The 19,291-nt window shown below is 58.5% G+C and overlaps 1 protein-coding gene across 1 annotated transcript in view; it reads left to right on the forward strand.

Annotated features, from left to right (window-relative positions):
- MEGF8 (multiple EGF like domains 8) overlaps positions 1-19,291 on the forward strand; it is a 40,861-nt gene that overhangs the window by 16,293 nt on the left and 5,277 nt on the right. Inside the window, 24 exon segments of the mRNA XM_043598808.1 lie at positions 453-689; positions 1,586-1,704; positions 1,787-1,918; positions 2,015-2,128; positions 2,435-2,683; positions 3,191-3,390; positions 3,680-3,890; positions 3,989-4,238; positions 4,774-4,906; positions 6,820-7,067; positions 7,163-7,273; positions 7,445-7,563; positions 7,929-8,136; positions 8,660-8,840; positions 9,374-9,537; positions 10,287-10,431; positions 12,061-12,292; positions 13,482-13,605; positions 13,733-13,946; positions 14,071-14,172; positions 14,175-14,284; positions 18,143-18,350; positions 18,513-18,672; positions 18,986-19,178. Coding sequence (XP_043454743.1) covers positions 453-689; positions 1,586-1,704; positions 1,787-1,918; positions 2,015-2,128; positions 2,435-2,683; positions 3,191-3,390; positions 3,680-3,890; positions 3,989-4,238; positions 4,774-4,906; positions 6,820-7,067; positions 7,163-7,273; positions 7,445-7,563; positions 7,929-8,136; positions 8,660-8,840; positions 9,374-9,537; positions 10,287-10,431; positions 12,061-12,292; positions 13,482-13,605; positions 13,733-13,946; positions 14,071-14,172; positions 14,175-14,284; positions 18,143-18,350; positions 18,513-18,672; positions 18,986-19,178 — 4,164 coding nt within the window.

The following is a 19,291-nucleotide window of genomic DNA, read 5'->3' on the forward strand; positions in this document are numbered from 1 at the left end:
CCAGGCCCTGGCCTCTGACCCTTCACCCAGGCCCTGACTTCAGTTCCCCGGAGCTTTCTGAATGCCAGAGCACAAATTCTAACCCTCTTGACCTGACCTCTTACCCCTTGACTCTTGAACTCTGGGCCTCACCTTGAGCCCTCTAGGCCCCAACCTCCGACCCCCAGACTCTGACCTGATCTCACATTCTGACTCCTGCCCTGACCCCACTGGCCCTGACTTCTGCCCTCTCTACTTTGACCTCTTATCTCTAGATTCTCTCAAACCCTGATGCCCTCTTGTCTGCTCATCCTAAATCCTGACTTTCTACATGCTGAAGTTCTCAACTTTGTCTGCAGACACTGAAGTCTGTAGCCCCAAACCCCCAAACCCTGACCCCTACTCCCAACCTTGACTCTTGCCCTGTGACTCGGAGTGTGGACCCCTGATCCTAACGTGAGCACTTCCCGCAGGAGATCTCCTTCTTCTTTCTGGAGCCTTACCGCTCTTCAGCCTGTTCGTCCTACTCCTCCTGCCTGGGCTGCTTGGCGGACCAGGGCTGCGGCTGGTGCCTGACCAGCGCCACCTGCCACCTGCGCCAGAGCGGGGCCCACTGCGGGGACGACAGGACCGGCGGGTCCCTGCTGGTGCTGGTGCCTGCCCTTTGCCCGCTCTGCGAGGAGCATCGTGACTGTCACGCCTGTACCCAGGTGCCTGCCAAGCCACAGAGGGGAGGTCTCGAGACAAAAGCAGCCAAATTGGGCGACTGGGAGAGGGGGAGGGCCCCCTGGAGTTGGTACGGCATCCGAGGGGTCCCCCTGGGGGCAGTGGCAGGAGGCAGGTGGAGCTGTTGTCTTTGATCTACAGTTGAGAGCCGGGTGGGGAGCAGAGGAGAGGGGCTGGAGAATGGGCTCCCGGCAATCAGGACTCTCTCTGTTGTCACTGCCAGAAACCCAAGTTGGTACCTCCTTACCAGAGGAGCATTTATGGGCTCAGGCTCCAGAGTCCAGGAGTAGGTCTTTAGGCCTGTGATTCAGACCTTGTCGTCAGGCATCCACCTCCCTTCATTCTATACCCTTGCTTCCCTGGAGGTTCATTCCTCAGGGGTTGCAAGGGATTCACAAGGGCTCCAGACCGTTGTCCCCCCCACTCAGCTACCCGAGTCCTAAGTGGAAGAGAGCAACTTTCCGTCCTCACCCCACTCTCGCCCCCCAGTTCAACGGAAGTCCTAGAAGGACATTTCACTGGCTCTGGTTGGGTCTTGTGCCGACTTTCAGACCCGTCTGTGAGGCTGAGGGGGAGGACGTGTGGCCCTGTCCACATCTGAATCTTAAGGATAGATCAGCCCTATCTGGACCACACGTAGGGGTTCTGTTGCCCCAAAAGGCAGTGGCTGTTGGGAAGGCAGTTCCCATGGATCTTCAGCCGTGGCTGGAGGGGAGAGTCTGGAGAGGATGGCAGTTGGGGAGGGAGGTGGGCTTGGAGGGGTGGTCTGGGGGGTGGGTGGGTGAGGGAGGCAGCTGCTAGTTGAGCTGGGGACGGAGCCTGTGCTGGCAGCCCAAGGGAGACGGCTAAGCTGGGCTCTTCCTCCTCCTTAACTCCCCAGGACCCCTTCTGCGAGTGGCATCAGAGCACCAGCCGCAAAGGGGATGCAGCGTGCAGCCGGCGGGGCCGGAGTCGGGGCGCCCTGAAGAGCCCAGAGGAGTGTCCCCCGCTCTGCAGCCAGTGAGCCGCCTGGGCCCAGGGAGAGGGTATGGGGAGGGTTTGTGGGGGCCGGTTTGACCCTGTCCCTGCTCCCTGCCCCCAGACGCCTAACCTGTGACGACTGCCTGGCCAACTCCAGCCAGTGCGCCTGGTGTCAGTCCACCCACACCTGCTTCCTGTTCGCTGCCTACCTGGCACGGTACCCGCACGGGGGCTGCCGTGGCTGGGACGACAGGTACAGTCTTGTCAGGGTGGCGGGGCTCCCAGAGAGGAGAATGGAGCCGGGGGGGTGGGGGGCGGTGGGACGCCCACCACGCCTGTCGCCCTGCAGCGTGCACTCAGAGCCCCGGTGCCAGAGCTGCGACCGCTTCCTGACCTGCCACGAGTGTCTGCAGAGCCATGAGTGCGGCTGGTGCGGCAATGAGGACAACCCCACGCTGGGACGGTGAGGCAGGGGACAGTGAGGCCAGAGGGTGGGGCGGGGGATGCGGCTCTCCTCCCGCCCTAATTCTAATGGCCTGTTTCTCTGCTCCTTCACCTTTTCTCTGTTTTTCTTCCCTTCCCCTCTCTCTCCGGTTCTCTCTCTTTCCTCCACTCCTACCCGGGCTCTGTGGCTCTTTTGTTCTCATTCTTCCTTCTTGTCTTTCTCTTTCTGTCCTTCCTTCTCTCTCCCTTTCACTGTCTCCCTGTCTCTGTCTCTTGTTTCTCTCTGTCCCCACCCCCTTCTTCACCTCCTGCCCCCCCGCCCCAGGTGCCTTCAGGGGGACTTCTCGGGGCCTCTGGGTGGGGGTAACTGCTCCCTGTGGGTGGGGGAGGGCCTGGGGCTGTCTGTGGCCCTCCCTGCCCGCTGGGCATATGCCCGCTGTCCAGACGTGGACGAGTGTCGCCTGGGCCTGGCGCGGTGCCACCTGCGGGCGACCTGCCTGAACACACCCCTCAGCTACGAGTGTCACTGCCAGCGGGGCTACCAGGGCGATGGCATCACATACTGCAACCGCACGTGAGTGGGTGCGGGTTTCCATGGAGATGTCGCCCCAGGGCTGGGGCACGTGGAGATGGAGGGAGGAGGTGATCATGGTGCTGGGGTGCCTCCCTGGAACCAGCATCCCCAGTGAGCCCGGGGTTTTTACCTTGCGGGGTAGGCCCTCATTAGAGTGACAGGGTCCCCAGTGTGACACTAGTTACTGTGGAGACGGGTCATCCATGGACTGCGGGCCATAGTCTTCAGCGTTGCCATGGAAATGGAGGAGGACCAAGTTGAAAGGGGTTTTCACAGAGAGCAGATCACCAGTGGTGATACGTGGTTACTATAGAGACAGAAGTTACCACGTGCAATGGGGTTACCTTGGAGACAGGGCCGCCTACAGAGCCCAGGACCGTGGAACAGGCAGTCGCTTGTGATGGTGTTGCCGTGGAGATGATGGGTTGGAATGGGGTGTGTGTGTGGGGGGGTGCCTTGGGGGCCGAGGACCTGCCTAGCCCTTCCGTGCTCCTGCCACGCCCTCAGGTGCTTGGAAGACTGTGGCCACGGTGTGTGCAGTGGCCCCCCTGACTTCACCTGCGTGTGTGACCTGGGCTGGACGTCAGACCTGCCCCCGCCCACGCCCGCCCCGGGACCCCCCGCGCCCCGCTGCTCCCGGGACTGCGGCTGCAACTTCCACAGCCACTGCCGCCGGCGGGGGCCTGGCTTCTGTGATGAGTGCCAGGGTGAGCGGCCACATCCCCACCCCCGGGGCCAGCTCCAGTTTCCTTTCTCTGCCTGGGCTTCTGGGTCTCCTCTCCCAGCTGTGGATCCCCCTGTCCCATTGCCTGCTTCTGACCCCAAACGGTTTCAGTGCCACCCCCCATCCTGGGACTTGGCTATTCCTCCCCAGTCTGGGCCCCTGCTTACCTTCCTTTGAAGCAGCCAGGTGGGGTCAGGGATCAGCTGAGCCAGTTGTCGGGCCCCTCCTGCCCTTGCCCTGACTCTGTGTCCCACCTGCTGGGGCCCCCACAGACTGGACGTGGGGGGAGCACTGCGAACGGTGCCGGCCCGGCAGCTTTGGCAACGCCACGGGCTCGGGCGGCTGCCGGCCCTGCCAGTGCAACGGGCATGGGGACCCGCGCCGTGGCCACTGTGACAACCTCAGCGGGCTCTGCTTCTGTCAGGACCACACCGAAGGTGCCCACTGCCAGCTCTGCTCCCCCGGCTACTATGGGGACCCTCGGTGAGCCAGGGGCCAGCCAGGTGGGCCAGGGTGTGGTTAGGGATGTGGTAGGACAGGGCAAGGCTGGTCTGACGCTGTTCTTTCCTCCGTCTCCCCAGGGCTGGTGGCTCCTGTTTCCGGGAGTGTGGGGGGCGTGCCCTCCTTACCAACGTGTCCTCAGTGGCGCTGGGCTCACGCCGGGTTGGGGGGCTGCTGCCTCCAGGCGGTGGGGCAGCGAGAGCTGGGCCAGGCCTGTCCTATTGCGTGTGGGTTGTCTCAGCCACCGAGGTGCTGCAGCCCTGTGCCCCTGGGACCCTCTGTCCCCCCCTCACCCTCACCTTCTCCCCCGACAGCAGCACCCCCTGCACGGTGAGTGCCGAGGGTGCCAGAGTTCAGGCCCGTGTTTCCCCCACCCAGTCTGAATCCTCAGACAGGCCCTGACCCTACATCCCTTTTTCTTTATCCTTCAAACCCTAAGCTCCCTTCCTCAGACCCCAGACCTTCATTCCTAAGCCCACAGACCCTCCCATTCCCCAGATCACCTCCTACTTCCTGAGCCCCCCGTTCCCCATTCCTCGGTCCAGGCATGGTCAGTATCTGTACAATGTGTGTGTGCCAACTCTGGCCAGTAGGTAGGGGCTGCCAGGAGCTGGGCACCGAGAACGAGGCTCCGTGCAGAGTGCCTGATCCATCGATTAGCCATGTCTGCTGTGAGCTTGGGAGGGGAAGGGTAGCCTCCGTGCCACAGTTTGACAGTCTGCCCAGAAGTTTCAAGCAGCTCGTTTCCCGGTCTCAGATTGCCCTCTCCTTTTGAGCTCCTCCTCCTCCTCCTCAAGCATCCCCAAGCGTCCCTCTTTCTCAGCCTTACTGTCCTGATCCTTCACTCTGCATCCTTCACTTCCAGCTGAGCTATGTCCTGGCCTTTGATGGATTCCCGCGCTTCCTGGACACTGGTGTCGTCCAGTCGGACCGTAGCCTCATTGCTGCCTTCTGTGGCCAGCGGCGGGACAGGCCTCTCACTGTGCAGGCCCTGTCTGGTATGGTGGCTGGGGAAAGCGGGACCCTGTCCTGGACTATGGAGCCCTTGTCCCTGTACCTTGCTCCCTGAGGTGGGCTCAAGACCCAGCCCACCCTCAGCACTGCCCCTGACTTCCTGGGTGATGCTGTCCCTTGCTACATCTGGGCCTCAGTTTCTTCAGCTGAGAGGCTAATAGGATTGCCCTGGCTGGGCTGCTTCTCTGAGAGAAGGCCCGTGTGGGACAAGTCTTTGGGGTACGCAGAATGTGGCTGGCGTGAAGGCCCCTGACTGTCTCCTCAGCCTGGTGGTTCTCAACAGGGCGGGGGTGGGGGAGGATTTTGCCCCTTGGGCCTTTTGGCTAAGTCTGGAGACATTGCGATTGTCACAAGTGCCGCTGGCGTGTCACGGGTGGAGGCCGGAGATACGGCTGTGCCTTCTGCAGCGCACAGGATGGTCCCCCACAACCAAGAATTACCAGGCCCGTTACATCAGCAGTGCCGAGAGGTTGGGAAACCGGCCTTGTCTGATGGAGTTGCGCTAAAAATAATTTGTTACCTGTGGCGGCTGAAGGGCCCGAGTTTGGAAATACTTCCTGTTCACGTTGTAAATCGGAGTGGTTCCGGGGCTGGAAGAGAGGGCGGAGTGGTAGTTGGCCTGCTGGGGACTGCACGCGACCCCGGAGCCCTCCACAGAGAGCAACTAGAGCTAGGGGCCCTCGATTTCACTTCACCCAGCAAATGTGTACTGAGCACCTTCCGTGAGCCCCACCCGAGCTGGGTGCCCGGGGCGTACAGCAGGACAAGGGACGCAGGTGGGGAGGAAGAGGGTAACAAACAGCATCAACACATTTTAGTCAGAATAGTGATACCTTTGCTAAGGGATGAGAGGAAGCAGAAAGGAGGCACCTGGCCTGTCTGGAGGGTTGGGGAGGGCTTTTTTTAGAGGTGAGATTTCACTTGAGGCCTGAAGGGGGCGGTGTGGGAGAGGGAGGAGGGTTCTTCTCCAGGCTCTGGAGGCCAGAAGAGCAGCAGGTGCCCAGGGCTGGAGAGGCAGTCTGGGGACCTGCCCTGCTAGAGCACAGAGGGCTGGGAGAGTGGGAGGCCTTGAGGTCAGAGGGCCTATGGCATCTCCACTATTAACATAACTTTATCAAGGCATTATTATTATTATTATTAAAAAAATATTGTTAATGTTTATTTATTTTTGAGAGAGAGAGACAGAGCATGAGCAGGGGAGGGGAAGAATCTGAAGCAGGCTCCAGGCTCTGAGCTGCCAGCACAGAGCCCAATGCGGGGCTCAAAGCCACGAACTGTAAGATCATGACCTGAGCCGAAGTCGGACGCTCAACTGACTGAGCCACCCAGGCGCCCCTTATTATTATTATTTTAAAGTTTATCTATTTTGAGAAAGAAAGGAAGAAAGCGTGCGCATATACAGGGAAGGGGCAGAGAAAGAGAGGGAGAGAGAGAATCTCAAGCAGGCTCCACACTGTCAATGCAGAGCCCAATGCAGGGCTCAAACTCACAAACCGTGAGATCATGACCTGAGCGGAAACCAAGAGTTGGATGCATTAACCGACTGAGCCACCCAACGCCCTCCCCACCCCCGACATTATTTACACCCATGAGGAATTCCTGCCCCTCTCCCTCACCACTGATCTATTCTGTAAGGAGACTCGGTCTTCGGTCAGAGCTGTAGGGAGCTGTGGAGGGTTCGGAGCTTGCTGGTGATGGGGTTGGGATTGGAATTTGATGGGTTGGATGAGGGAGAGAGTGTGCAGGGTGCAGAACAGCTAAGCGTGGCAGTGATTATAAGTTACAAGGAGTGCCTTCCTCCCCTGCCCAGTTACACTGGATTTTCTCTAAACCTGGGGGTAGAGCAGCGTCCTGGAGCCCAGCCCTGCCACAAGTCTCTGGCCTCTCTCCCCCACAGGCCTGCTTGTCCTGCACTGGGAGGCCAACGGCTCCTCGTCCTGGGGCTTCAACGCTTCCGTGGGCTCTGCCCGCTGCGGGTCAGGGGGCCCGGGGAGCTGCCCTGTCCCCCAGGAGTGTGTGGCCCAGGATGGGGCCGCAGGTGCTGGACTCTGCCGATGTCCTCAGGGCTGGGCTGGCCCCCACTGCCGCATGGCTCTGTGTCCCGAGAACTGTAACGCCCACAGCGGGGCGGGTACTTGTAACCAGGTATGGGGGGGGGGGGCGGGGGTGGACAGGACAAGCCGTGTGGGACAGGGGTGGTGGTCAGGGCTCCCTCTGAGTCCCCATCTGCTCTTCCCCAGAGCCTGGGTGTGTGCATCTGTGCTGAGGGCTTCGGGGGTCCTGACTGTGCCACGAAGCTGGACGGCGGGCAGCTGGTCTGGGAGACCCTCATGGACAGCCGCCTCTCAGCTGTGAGTTGTGGATGCCACTCCTGCAAGGAGGTGCCACACAGCCTACTTCCTGGATCATTGCCCCCCCCCCCCCCCGCCCAATTCCTGGGACCAGCCCCCAGACCCCACATGCAGCCTGACACTTTATAGTGATGTTAGCCTGACCCCTCCTGTCCCCATCTCCACCCCCAGGACACTGCTAGCCGATTCCTACACCGCTTGGGGCACACCATGGTGGAGGGACCTGATGCCACCTTGTGGATGTTTGGGGGCCTGGGCCTGCCCCAGGGGCTGCTAGGAAACCTGTACAGGTGAGGGATGCCTCCGGGAGGTGGGATACCTGAGTGAGAGAAGGTCACCTGAAGAGATGCTGAGATGTCTGTCACATAAGAGTCCCTTCGGGGGCAGAAAAAAACCACCTGGTGTAAAACAAAAACAAACAAAACAAACCTCTGCAGGCAGACATCCCAAAAGATGATGGGGCACTTGTCACAGGAGGCTCATCTCAGGGTCTGGGATACTGTTTTGGGTGGTGCTACCCCGGGTGGGGGGGATGGTAAGATGATAGGGGGTCACCCTAGGGGATGTTGGGATAACTGTGTGTTGAGGAGGGGGTCACCCCAGAGGATACTGGGATGACTCAAGTTAAGACTTGGATTTTGCACCTTGGTTCCAGGTACTCCGTGAGCGAGCGACGGTGGACACAGATGCTGGCGGGAGCCGAGGATGGGGGCCCGGGCCCCTCCCCTCGCTCCTTCCACGCGGCTGCCTATGTGTCCGCTGGCCGTGGTGCCATGTACCTTCTGGGGGGACTCACGGCCGGGGGTGTCACCCACGACTTCTGGGTCCTCAACCTCACCACCCTGCAGTGGCGGCAGGAGAAGGTGAGCCTGTCTCCTTTCCTCCAGCCCCCACAGTCCATCTCCAGCAGGGGTGACCAGAGCCGCTCCTGCCGTTTCACCCCCAGAGGATGTAGCTCCACCCCCCGCCCCGCCCCTCCGGGCTCCAGCACACGTCCTAAAGTTGAAGTTTACTAGCCATCCTGGGTCACGCTGTATTCCCAACCCAGTCCGTGGCCAAGCGGATGTGATCCTCCTGTCCACTGTGTGGAGCGGGTACAGTCAGCCCCACACAGCCAGAGTGAGAGAGAAGAGCAAGGGCTTCCAGAAGAAACACAAGGCTGCCCCTGCCTGCGTCAGTGACCCCGAGCAGGCAGAAATGACTCGATGCCCATGCACACCTGCTGGGACTAGGCTGGGCATGTTGGAAGCTTGGGGTCTGACCGGCTCTGGGCAGCTCAGCACCTCCTTAGCAGCTCAAGGGGGGTGTCAGGAGTTCTGAGTCTTCTACCTGCAAGATTACCCCTAACCCCCTGCTCCCTGGTGACCTCTCCCCTGTGTCTCCCAGGTTCCTCAGACTGTGGACTTGCCAGCAGTTGCCGGTCACACCCTAACTGCCCGCCGCGGCCTGTCCCTGCTCCTGGTGGGCGGTTATTCCCCCGAAAATGGCTTCAACCAGCAGCTGTTTGAGTACCAGCTGGTGACTGGCACCTGGGTGTCCGGAGCCCAGAGCGGGACACCCCCCACAGGTCAGGCTGGGGACAGGGAGGGCACAGCACCTTGGACGCCTGGCCATCCAGGGCTCTGTGTAGGCTCTCTGTCCACTGCCACACCCTATGGTCACTGTCCCTTATAGCTGGTTGTCTCCCTGTCTTCCCCCCCACGCCCACCAGATTCTCAGGAGACCATCTCTTGGGAAGTTCAGTCTCTCTCTTTAGTCCATGATAAGCTGCCCACCTTCTGCCCCATGACACTGGGCCACCATGTTCCTCTCCCAGGGCCTAGATCACCGCCCCTTAGGTATTCTTTTCCTATCTCTCTTCTTCCATTCTTTGATCACTGCCCTCCAGGACATCCAGGTACCCCGTCTCCCTGTCTTCTCTTGTCCAGGGTCTCTAGTGGTTGTCCTTTCAAGCCGAAGGGGGAAGGAGGGGTTGAGAAGAGCTCCTAGGTGGTGTGGTCACAGGAAGGGGAGCCCAGGGAGGTGTGGCAGGGGGCGTTCCTAATCACCAGCCCTTCCCCCCAGTCTCTGCTTACTCATCTCCCCCCCCACCCCCGCCAGGTCTCTATGGTCATTCTGCCGTGTACCACGAGGCCACTGACTCCCTCTACGTGTTTGGGGGTTTCCGCTTCCACGTGGAGCTGGCAGCCCCGTCCCCTGAGCTCTACTCCCTGCACTGTCCTGACCGCACCTGGAGCCTGCTGGCCCCTTCCCAGGGGGCAAAGGTCAGGAAAAGAGTTGTACACAGCCGGGTGTAGGGGAGCAGGAAGGAGGGCCCTCCCTTTCCAGTGCCCCATTGCCTGGCTCAAGCCTGGGTTCCTCCCTCCCTCCTTTCCAGTCCCCTAGACTGGCCTGTGGCACCCCACGTCTCCCCTTCTCCCATCACTCACTGGGAGGGAAGAATCCTAGACCAGGAGGTCAGAGGCCTGGTTTCTGCTCCAGTTCTGCCCCTCTCTTGGTGTAGCCCTGGCAGGTCCCTCTACTTCCCAGCCTCCCCATCCAAAAAATCTGGGACTGAGGCTACTTGAACCTCCTGCATTCAAGGCCAAAGGAGATAGTATGTGGGAGAAGGCGGACCCTGGATGTGCTGGTTAGAGACAACTGAGCGTTCCATCCGCAAACGTATTTCCAAGCCCTTTTTGGGGCCTTAGCCTCACCCCCAGGGTGCCCCCAGCCCAGCTGGCAAGGTCACACAAGAAATGTGGGATTCATCTTAAGCAGCCAGTGCCAGGTTCCCAGGGAACAGGGCATGGGGGTTCGGGGAGTTCGGGGAAGGGAGATGGCCCTGGGGGTGCTCTGAAGAGTGAGGGAGGTTTCCTGGAGGAAGGAGCTGAGACTTGAAGGAGATTAGGGGTTGGGTGGGCTGCTGGGGGCTGAGGTATGGGGTTCAGGGTGGCAGGTGGGCTGAGAGGGAGCGTGAAGAGCAGAGGAGTGTGGGCTCTGACCAGCCATCCTGCGGGTGTCATCCCAACAGCCACGCCCCCGGCTTTTCCATGCCGCAGCCCTGCTAGGGGACACCATGGTGGTCCTTGGGGGGCGCTCGGACCCTGATGAGTTCAGCAGTGACGTTCTACTCTACCAGGTCAACTGCAACGCCTGGCTCCTGCCCGACCTCACCCGTAAGTCCAGTGCTCTCCCTGGGAGGCCTGGGGACATCCTGGAGGGGTCCCGGCCCTGTCCTCGGAGCCTCGTCATCCAGGGTCCCTTGGGTCCCTTCAGACCCACCGGCAAAGCCTCTTTCCCCTCTATCATCTAAACACCCATGGAGAGGCGCCTGGGCGGCTCAATGGGTTAAGGGTCCAACTTTGGCTCAGGTCATGATGTCACGGTCCATGAGTTCGAGCCCCGCATTGTGCTGTCAGCACAGAGCCTGGAGCCTGCTTTGAATTCTGTGTCTCCCTCTCTCTCTGCCCCTCCTCTACTCTCACTTTGTCTCTCTCTCTCTCTCTCTCTCTCAAAAATAAATAAACATTAAAAATAATAATAATAAAAAATAAACACCCATGGAGATGCCCACCTTTCTTTTCTTAGAAAGTTTGTATTTTTTATTATGATTATAAAAGTAATAATATTCATTGTATGTAATTAGTGAAATGAGAAGAAAAAGATCCCACAGAATCCCACTCTCTGGAGACGGTACTATTATATGGGGGGGGGGGGCTCTGCTGTTCAGAGGCTGGAAAGGGGCTGGTACCTTGCCTTTCTATTTCACTTACCATTTTAAGTGGTATGTATGTAAGCGTATATAACTGTGTATGCTTCTGGGCCTTCCTCCCTTTTCTTTTTGCTTCTTTCTTTGACTCTCTGTCTCTAATTCCCTTTTACTCTTTTTTTTACAAATTTATTTTCTTTTAATGTTTATTTATTTTTGAGAGAGAGACAGAGACAGAGCATGAGTGGGGCAGGGGCAGAGAGAGAAGGAGACAGAATCCGAAGCAGGCTCCAGGCTCTGAGCTGTCAGCACAGCCCGATGTGGGACTCGAACTCATGAATTCGAACTCATGAACTCGAACTCGAACTCATGAGATCATGACCTGAGCTGAAGTCAGACGCTTAACTGACTGAGCCATCCAGGCGCCCCATCTAATTCTCTGTGACTGCCTCTCTCTCTCTCTCTCTCTCTTTCTTCTTCTTTTTTTTTTCTGGAGGATTTAAAAAACTTGAGGCGAAATTCACATAAGGAAATTAACCATCATAAAATTAACAATGCCGTGGTGTCTGGTACCTTCACGATGTTGTGCAACCACTGCCTCTGTCCGGTTCCAAAACCTTTGTCTCCATTCTCATTCCATTCATTCTTTCTGTTTCCCTTTTCTGTTTGTCTCTCCCTCTCTCTCTCTCTCTCTTTTTTTTTAACGTTTATTTATTTTTGAGACAGAGACAGAGCATGAACAGGGGAGGGGCAGAGAGAGAGGGAGACACAGAATCTGAAACAGGCTCCAGGCTCTGAGCTGTCAGCACAGAGCCCGACGTGGGGCTCGAACTCACGGACTGTGAGATCACGACCGGAGCTGAAGTCAGACGTTTAACCGACCAAGCCACCCAGGCGCCCCTGTCCCTCCCTCTCTTTTGTCTTGCTGTCTGTGTCCGATTCTCTTGCCCTGCCTGGCCTTACGTATCTTGTCTGTCTTTCCCGGTCCGTCTCTGCTCTCCTTAGCCTGTTGCTCCGTTCAGCATCCCCCTCTGACTGGGATCTTTATGAGGCTCTCTTCTCTGATGATCTCTTTGAACATTCTGTCTTTCTCCAGGCCCAGCGTCTGTGGGGCCCCCGATGGAGGAGTCTGTGGCCCATGCCGTGGCGGCGGTAGGAGGCCGCCTGTACATCTCAGGTGGCTTCGGGGGAGTGGCCCTGGGCCGCCTGCTGGCCCTGACCCTGCCCCCTGACCCCTGCCGCCTGCTGCCCTCACCTGAAGCTTGTAACCAGTCTGGGGCCTGCACCTGGTGCCATGGGGCCTGCTTGTCCGGAGACCAGGCTCATAGGTAACCATGGTGACTGAACATCACACGGGGAGCTGGTACAGGTGCCCTCCAAAAGGGGTTCTGTGCCAGGCCAGGCTTGGGGGGAGGCCACAGAAGGGTACTGTCTGGTTGGGATATCAGCTCACATGGGAAAATGGGTGACTTCATCACAGGGTCGTGCTGGGGCACCCGCAAGTGAGAAGCCCTGCTTGGGGGCTGGGGTATCATCCACGAATGTTTTCTGAAGTAGCTGGGTCTGAACTGGCTCCTAAAGGACCAGTAGAGTTTAGACCAGCAGAGGTTCAGAAGTGGGGCTGTGCCTGGTGTATTTTAGAGCCCGTCTATGTTGGGGGGAAATGAGACTGGAAGTGTGGGTGGAGATATCTCAGAAAGTGCTTCCCGTGCCTGGCTGTGGCGCTGTGCTCCAGCCAGGTCCACGGATTCCTCATCTGTAGTTTGGACTCCAGACATCTCAGGAAGCTGAAAGGGCTGTCCCAGGTTCAGCACAAACTCTTTTGGCTCCGCAATTATTCTGAACTGGTATGGGACTACTAACGGGCTTGGCTTGGCTCATTAAATATGTCACCATGTTTACTACTGAATTATTAAAGGGTTTGATTTATGGGGTGTTTCCCAGACTCCACTAGGAGTGCTATGTGGCAGTGGGTACACCTACTGCTTTTCTAAAATCTGGAAAGTTCTGAAATATGTACACCTTCAGGGATTCGGGGTAAGGGATTATGAACCTCCCCTGTGGGTGATGGGGAGCCAGGGAAGGTTGAGCAGGGGAGGGCAGCAACAGGCCTGGGCACAAAGCCCTGGGACTATTGGGAAGGAGAGAGTGGTGAAGGAGGCTGTCGGTGGAGGCCCTGGAGGAGGCCAAGGAGGAGGAGGAGGCTGGGGTGAGAGGGAGAAGCCTGAGCTGGGCAAGGGGCTGCAGGGGTGGAGACAGGGGGACGCCTTGGTGAGTGGAGGGGCAGGAAGGTGTGGGGTATTGTCCAGTATCTCTGGCTGGGGTGATGGGGACGTGAGACCGTTGCCAAGTAGGATGGGAGAGGAGCAGGTTGGGAGGCCTGTGCTGAGACCAGTTTGGGGTGCACGTTGGGGGGCCTGCAGGACGATGTCTAGGAAGCACCAGGAAGTAGCAAGGGCAGGAGGAGGAGGGATGGGGTCTGGCTGGTGTGGTGAACCAGGCCTCATGTCTCCCCAGGCTGGGCTGTGGGGGCCCCCCATGTTCCCCAATGCCTCGCTCTCCGGAGGAATGTCGACGTCTCCGGACCTGCAGTGAGTGCCTGGCCCGCCACCCCCGGACCCTGCAGCCTGGAGATGGAGAGGTGAATGGCGGGGGCGATGGGTTGGGAGCACCTCAGGAGCTTCAGCTGAGGTTGGGTGGGAAGAGCCAGGTCACGAGGGGTGCTGGGGGACCCTGAGGACCCCACGGAGCCCGTGCTCCTCCACCAGGCATCTGCCCCCCGCTGTAAGTGGTGTACCAACTGCCCCGAGGGCGCCTGCATCGGGCGGAATGGGTCCTGCACCTCAGAGAATGACTGTCGGATCAACCAGCGAGAGGTCTTCTGGGCCGGGAACTGCTCAGAGGCTGTATGTGGGGCCGCCGACTGTGAGCAGTGCACCCGGGAGGGCAAGTGCATGTGGACGAGGCAGTTCAAGAGGACAGGTGAGGCCCGCTCGGTCCCCTGGAGGAGCGTGTGGGGGCCTGGACCCCTGGGCCCAAGGAAGGGAGGGAGAGGGCAGGGGAGGGGAGGGGAGACCAGTTCTAATTCCTGTGCCACTAACCCCAGGGGAGACCCGCCGCATCCTCTCGGTGCAGCCCACCTATGACTGGACCTGCTTCAGCCACTCTCTGCTGAATGTGTCCCCAATGCCGGTAGAGTCATCGCCCCCCTACCCTGCCCCACTCCCTGTCACCTCCTGCCCAACTGCACCTCCTGCCTGGACTCCAAAGGTGCAGATGGGGGCTGGCAGCACTGTGTCTGGAGCAGCAGCCTCCAACAGGTACTGCACTGGCTGGGTGTCGGTGGATGGGGGGTGGGGGGCTCTTTGCCCTGCACCTCCTCCTCTGTCCTGCTTCCTCCTCTGTTTCCCAGCTCTGGTTCTCCCGTGGCACTTTCCCTGTCCAGCTACTTTCTCTTCTCTCCTACCAGCACCTCTTTCTTCCCTCCTGGCCTTGTGAACCTCCCTGTCGTGGCTGCTTAGGCACTGCCACCCGACCTTCCGGACTACCCAGCTGGGCTCATGCTCCTCCCTGACCTTCCTGTGACTTCTGATTCCATCTGTCCTCTCCCTCCTAAACTTCTGCACTTCCTTCCTCCATCTCTCGCTCTCTGCTTTTGGAACTTCTGGTTGTAAGAAGCAGAAACACCCTAGAGCTGGTTTTATTATAATGAATTGGGGTAGAAAGTGCTGTTCCATCCTTCTCGGGCCGCAGGGTCTCCGCTCTTCTCTGGGTGCCTCTATCCCCTGGTTTCTCTTGGCTAGATCATCAACACACACGGCCTCAAATGGCAGCCCTTGGCCTTTAGTCTATGTGACTTTCTAATTCTCGAGATGACAGTTATCTCTGTGCTTATCGGTTAGCTCACATTCTCAAGGGGAGATTTCGACTCAGCTCATGAGTGAGATGTCCAGCCTTGGTCCAGTGAGACGTGGCCAGGGAGGGGTAGGAGCACACGATTCCGACACGGCAGTTCAGACCTACCCCTCATTTTGGCTGTGGGCTGGGGAGGTGATTCTTTGTGGGCGTGGTCTGGGCAGGCATTTACTTGCCGGTGACAGTCTGCCCCTTGAACGGCTCATGGCTCTCTCTTGGAGTCCACTCCAGAGATGCGTCTTTGGTCATCACAGTGGCAGACACAAGTCCTTCAAGCCCCAACCCCACCCCAGGGGGAAGACCAGAAAGATTCACCTCTGGCGGTCACATCCAGAAGCAGTGTCATTGGGCCAGAGTTCTGGGTCTCTTGTTCCCAGTGATGGCCACTTCTTATTCACCTTTATTGTGGAACAGCCAACCCACGTGTGACCACTCACCATCTCACAACCCATGAGTCTACATGAATCTTCAGTAAAATAGACCCACTGGGGTGTATTCTAACACCAACAGCCCCTTCTCCAATTCTCCAGACGCCAGCTGGGTGTCTAACACCTCAGTTCACTCCTGACACCGTCTACCTAGAGATGGAGTCAGATCCTACAAAGTTAAAGAGCTCAGTCCCACAAGCCTGCCGACCTCAGACCACCCATACTTCTGATCAGCCAGCTATAAATCAGGGGTTTTTCCACCCCCTCTGCAGGCTCAAAAATTTGCTAGAATGGCTCACAGAAGAAACAGTTTCTTATGAATACCAGTTTACTTTAAAGGCTACAACTCAGGGGCGCCTGGGTGGCTCAGTCAGTTAAGCGTCCGACTCTTCGTTTCGGCTCAGGTCATGATCTCACAGTTTGTGGGCTTGAGCCCCATGTCTGGCTCTTGGCTGACAGTAAGGAGCTTGCTTGGGATTCTCTGTCTCCCCCTCTCTCTCTGCCCTTCCCCCGCTCACTCTCAATCTCTGTCTCTCCCCAAAAAATAGATAAATAAACTTAAAAAAATGTTTTTAAGGCTACAATTCAGAGCCAAGTGGAAGAGACAAATATGGCAAGCTATGGGGTGGCCATGCAAAGCTTCCGTGCCCTCTCCGGGCACACAATGCTTGCAACAGGGGAGCTTTCCGAATCTCCTCTCTCGTGAGTTTGTATAGACTCCAACTCCACCCCCATCTCACTGGGGGGCGGGTGGGGGGGAGCGGGCTGCAAGCGCCCCTCCCACCTCTGGTCCTTCTGGTGACTCCCTCCATTTTTAGCATAAACTCGGGTGTGAAATCAGCTTCTTATGAATAACAAAAGACATTCCAGCATTCAGGAAGAACCGGGACACGGGGAAGATATATTCTTGTGTTACATCACAGCATCCCATAGGCAGGTTGTATAAATTAAATGGGAGGGTGTATTTTAGAACACAGGGCCATGCTTGCCGTTCGGTAAAAACTCTGTAACGCTTCAAGTTCTGCCTGCTGGTAGGATTCCCAGCCTCCCCTATCCGGGACACACCCACAGGGTCACCACAGTAGGGTGGGTGTCCTCCATGTGACCCTGCAGTGTGCGTCTCTAACACACGGAGGCCTCATCCCCAAGCCTGGGGGCTTTCTGGTGATACAAGCTTTTCCCTTGTATTGTTGAGGGTCTCATCATTTGTCTTTGTGGGAACCCCAGGGACCAGAAGGCAACGCCAGAGAGCCTGTTGCCAGGCACTTGCTGCTCCCCTGGCCCCTCTATGCTGCTCAGGGAGTGAGGAGGGGCTGGGTTGGAGGCGGGAGGAGGCTGTGGGGCGGGAGACTCCAGCACAGACTCCGGGCGTCGCCCGCAGATGCAAGAGTACTTCCGCCAGATCTTCGGATTTCTGTGAAATCTCCTAGCTCTAAAGTGTTGGCTTAGGCTTTTAAAAACCACCACCGCGCAGACCAGACATCACAGATGTACACACCAGACCTGTAAGAGATGGGCAGACCAGACCCGTTACGATTTGGCTCAAGGGCAGCTGTGCTGTGAACCATCGGGCATCGTTCTCTTGAATGACTTTGGCTTCAGAGCCTGGGACAGGCAAGAGGGCTCTCTTCCCTGGCTTCTCTTCATCACATTCTTTATCGAGCCCCTTCCTCGTGCCAGGCACTTTGCTCGGTTGTGGGCCTGTGTCAACATGAGCTAGAATCCTGCTCTCCGAACTTACATTCGTATGTTTCTTCCAGGAGTGCAGGATACGCAGTTTATGGTGTTGGGCAGCATTGCATATGGCCATTAGGGAGGTTACCACAAAGAACGCTGGACAGACTTGAGACTTGGTCTCCCCCTCCCACCCCCCAGATTGCCCCACCATCTGCCAAGGGGTGCACTACATTTAGATCTGGAAGCCTAGCTCTGGCAGTTCGGCAAGGCTCAGCTCACTGCTGGCGGTAACCCTCAGAGCTCCGGCCACAGCAACCAGGGTGTCTATTTCAGGATTATATGGTTGCTAATTGCTGTCAGACAGCCCAGACTGATCTCTGCTGTCTTATACTTAAGGCCCGAGCAGTGGATAAAATACTCTTACACACCAAGAGTCTGACCCCTGCTGCGTGCCTCGTCTGGGTCCCAGGACGTGATAAGTGATGGCGTACAAACTCCTGTGCAGCCCCTGACCGCAGACTCACCTTCCCAGCCTAGGGTGGGAGGACCCTCTTGCCCCAGCAGCTGGGTCCACATTTTTCTAAGCGACCGTGGCTTGTAACTCCCCGCCTCCCGTCACTAGTTTCTATCTCCACTTGGGATTGTTGCCTTCCTTTGGTTGTAAGAAACAGCCGTGTCCACTAAGCCGGGTGGGTAGACTGCCGCGGCCAATCACACTAACACAGTGGTACCTCTTGGAGCCCAGGGTGGAAAATGCAGCCAAGGCCGTATTGGAGACAGAGCCTGGAAAGCTGCCCACCCCGGCTTTGGGTGTGTGGTCCTCATCAGTGCTTCCTTCTGCATCTGCTCTGTTTTCCTGCCCCTCTGGTCTCTTCATTTGCTGTGATTTGCTCATTCAAATGTCCCTGCCAGCCCCAGTCTCCAGAATCTTCTAGTTTCAAGGTTGCCCCTAGCCTGACTTCCCGTGTGGACTCCTAGTTGCAAATGCTTGACGGGAACAATGTGATGACGTCAGCTGGTGTCCGCTTTGGTCCATCGACTGTGGCCAGAGAGGGACGAGAGCTCTGAGGAAGGGGTGTAGTTGGGGAGGATACCCAGGATGTGTTTGGTCCTCTTTCTCACCCCCACCTCATTTCTCATTTCCCCTCCCCCATACAGTGTCTGAGCCCCTCCTACCTGCCCCTGCGATGTATGGCCGGAGGCTGTGGGCGGCTGCTCCGGGGACCAGAGAGCTGCTCCCTGGGCTGTGCTCAGGCAACCCAGTGCGCCCTGTGCCTGCGGCGCCCCCACTGTGGCTGGTGTGCCTGGGGGGGCCAAGATGGGGGTGGCCGCTGCCTGGAGGGTGGACTCAGCGGTCCCCGTGATGGTGAGATGGGTTAGGACGTGGGGTGAGGGGACTGACCCTTGGCTGGGGGTCTGGCACAGAGAACGTGGGGGGCGCTGGAGGCTGTCTCAGAGGTGGGGATCAGGGACAGGTGGAGCGAGGGCCTGGGTGGCACCCAGGTGAAGCTCTGTATCCCCGGGCCAGGGCTGACATGCGGGCGACCTGGGGCCTCCTGGGCCTTCCTGTCCTGTCCCCCTGAAGACGAGTGTGCAAACGGACATCACGACTGCAATGAGACACAGAACTGCCACGACCGGCCACACGGTTACGAGTGCAGCTGCAAGGCGGGCTACACCATGGACAAGTGAGGGGGCGAGGGCGGTGGCCCAGGCACCTGTGGGGTGGGAGCAGCAGAGGGTGAGGCAGGAACCAGAGTGGGCGTGAGGTGGTGGGACTCATCCGGGACGCGGTGAAGGTGGGGGCTCAGTCGTGGAGGGGAGGGGTTGGTGAGTTAAATGGGGCACCCTGGGAAGAGGGTGGCAGGCTGGACCCTGGATGAGGACCATGGAACAGACCAGGCGTGAGCGACCGGTTGAGGGCAGTGTAGTGGGTGTTGGGCCGGCGGGAGCCACGAAGCCCCCTGCTCCGCCCTGACCCTCTGCCCTCCACCCCTGCAGCATGACTGGGCTGTGCCGCCCGGTGTGCGCCCAGGGCTGCGTGAATGGCTCATGCGTGGAGCCCGACCACTGCCGCTGCCACTTCGGCTTTGTTGGCCGCAACTGCTCCACAGAGTGTCGCTGCAACCGCCACAGCGAATGCGCGGGTGTGGGCGCCCGTGACCACTGCCTGCTGTGCCGCAACCACACCAAGGTGGGCCTCCCGGGGTCTCAGGCCCTCCCCCCAGGGACAGGGCCTTCTCTGCCTTCAGCTCTCGCTCAGGCATCTTGAGCCTCCTCCCCAGCCCTGATAAGCCGGGCCCAGGG

Source organism: Prionailurus bengalensis, chromosome E2 (assembly GCF_016509475.1).
Source record: "Prionailurus bengalensis isolate Pbe53 chromosome E2, Fcat_Pben_1.1_paternal_pri, whole genome shotgun sequence".
Taxonomy (NCBI): Eukaryota; Metazoa; Chordata; class Mammalia; order Carnivora; family Felidae; genus Prionailurus; species Prionailurus bengalensis.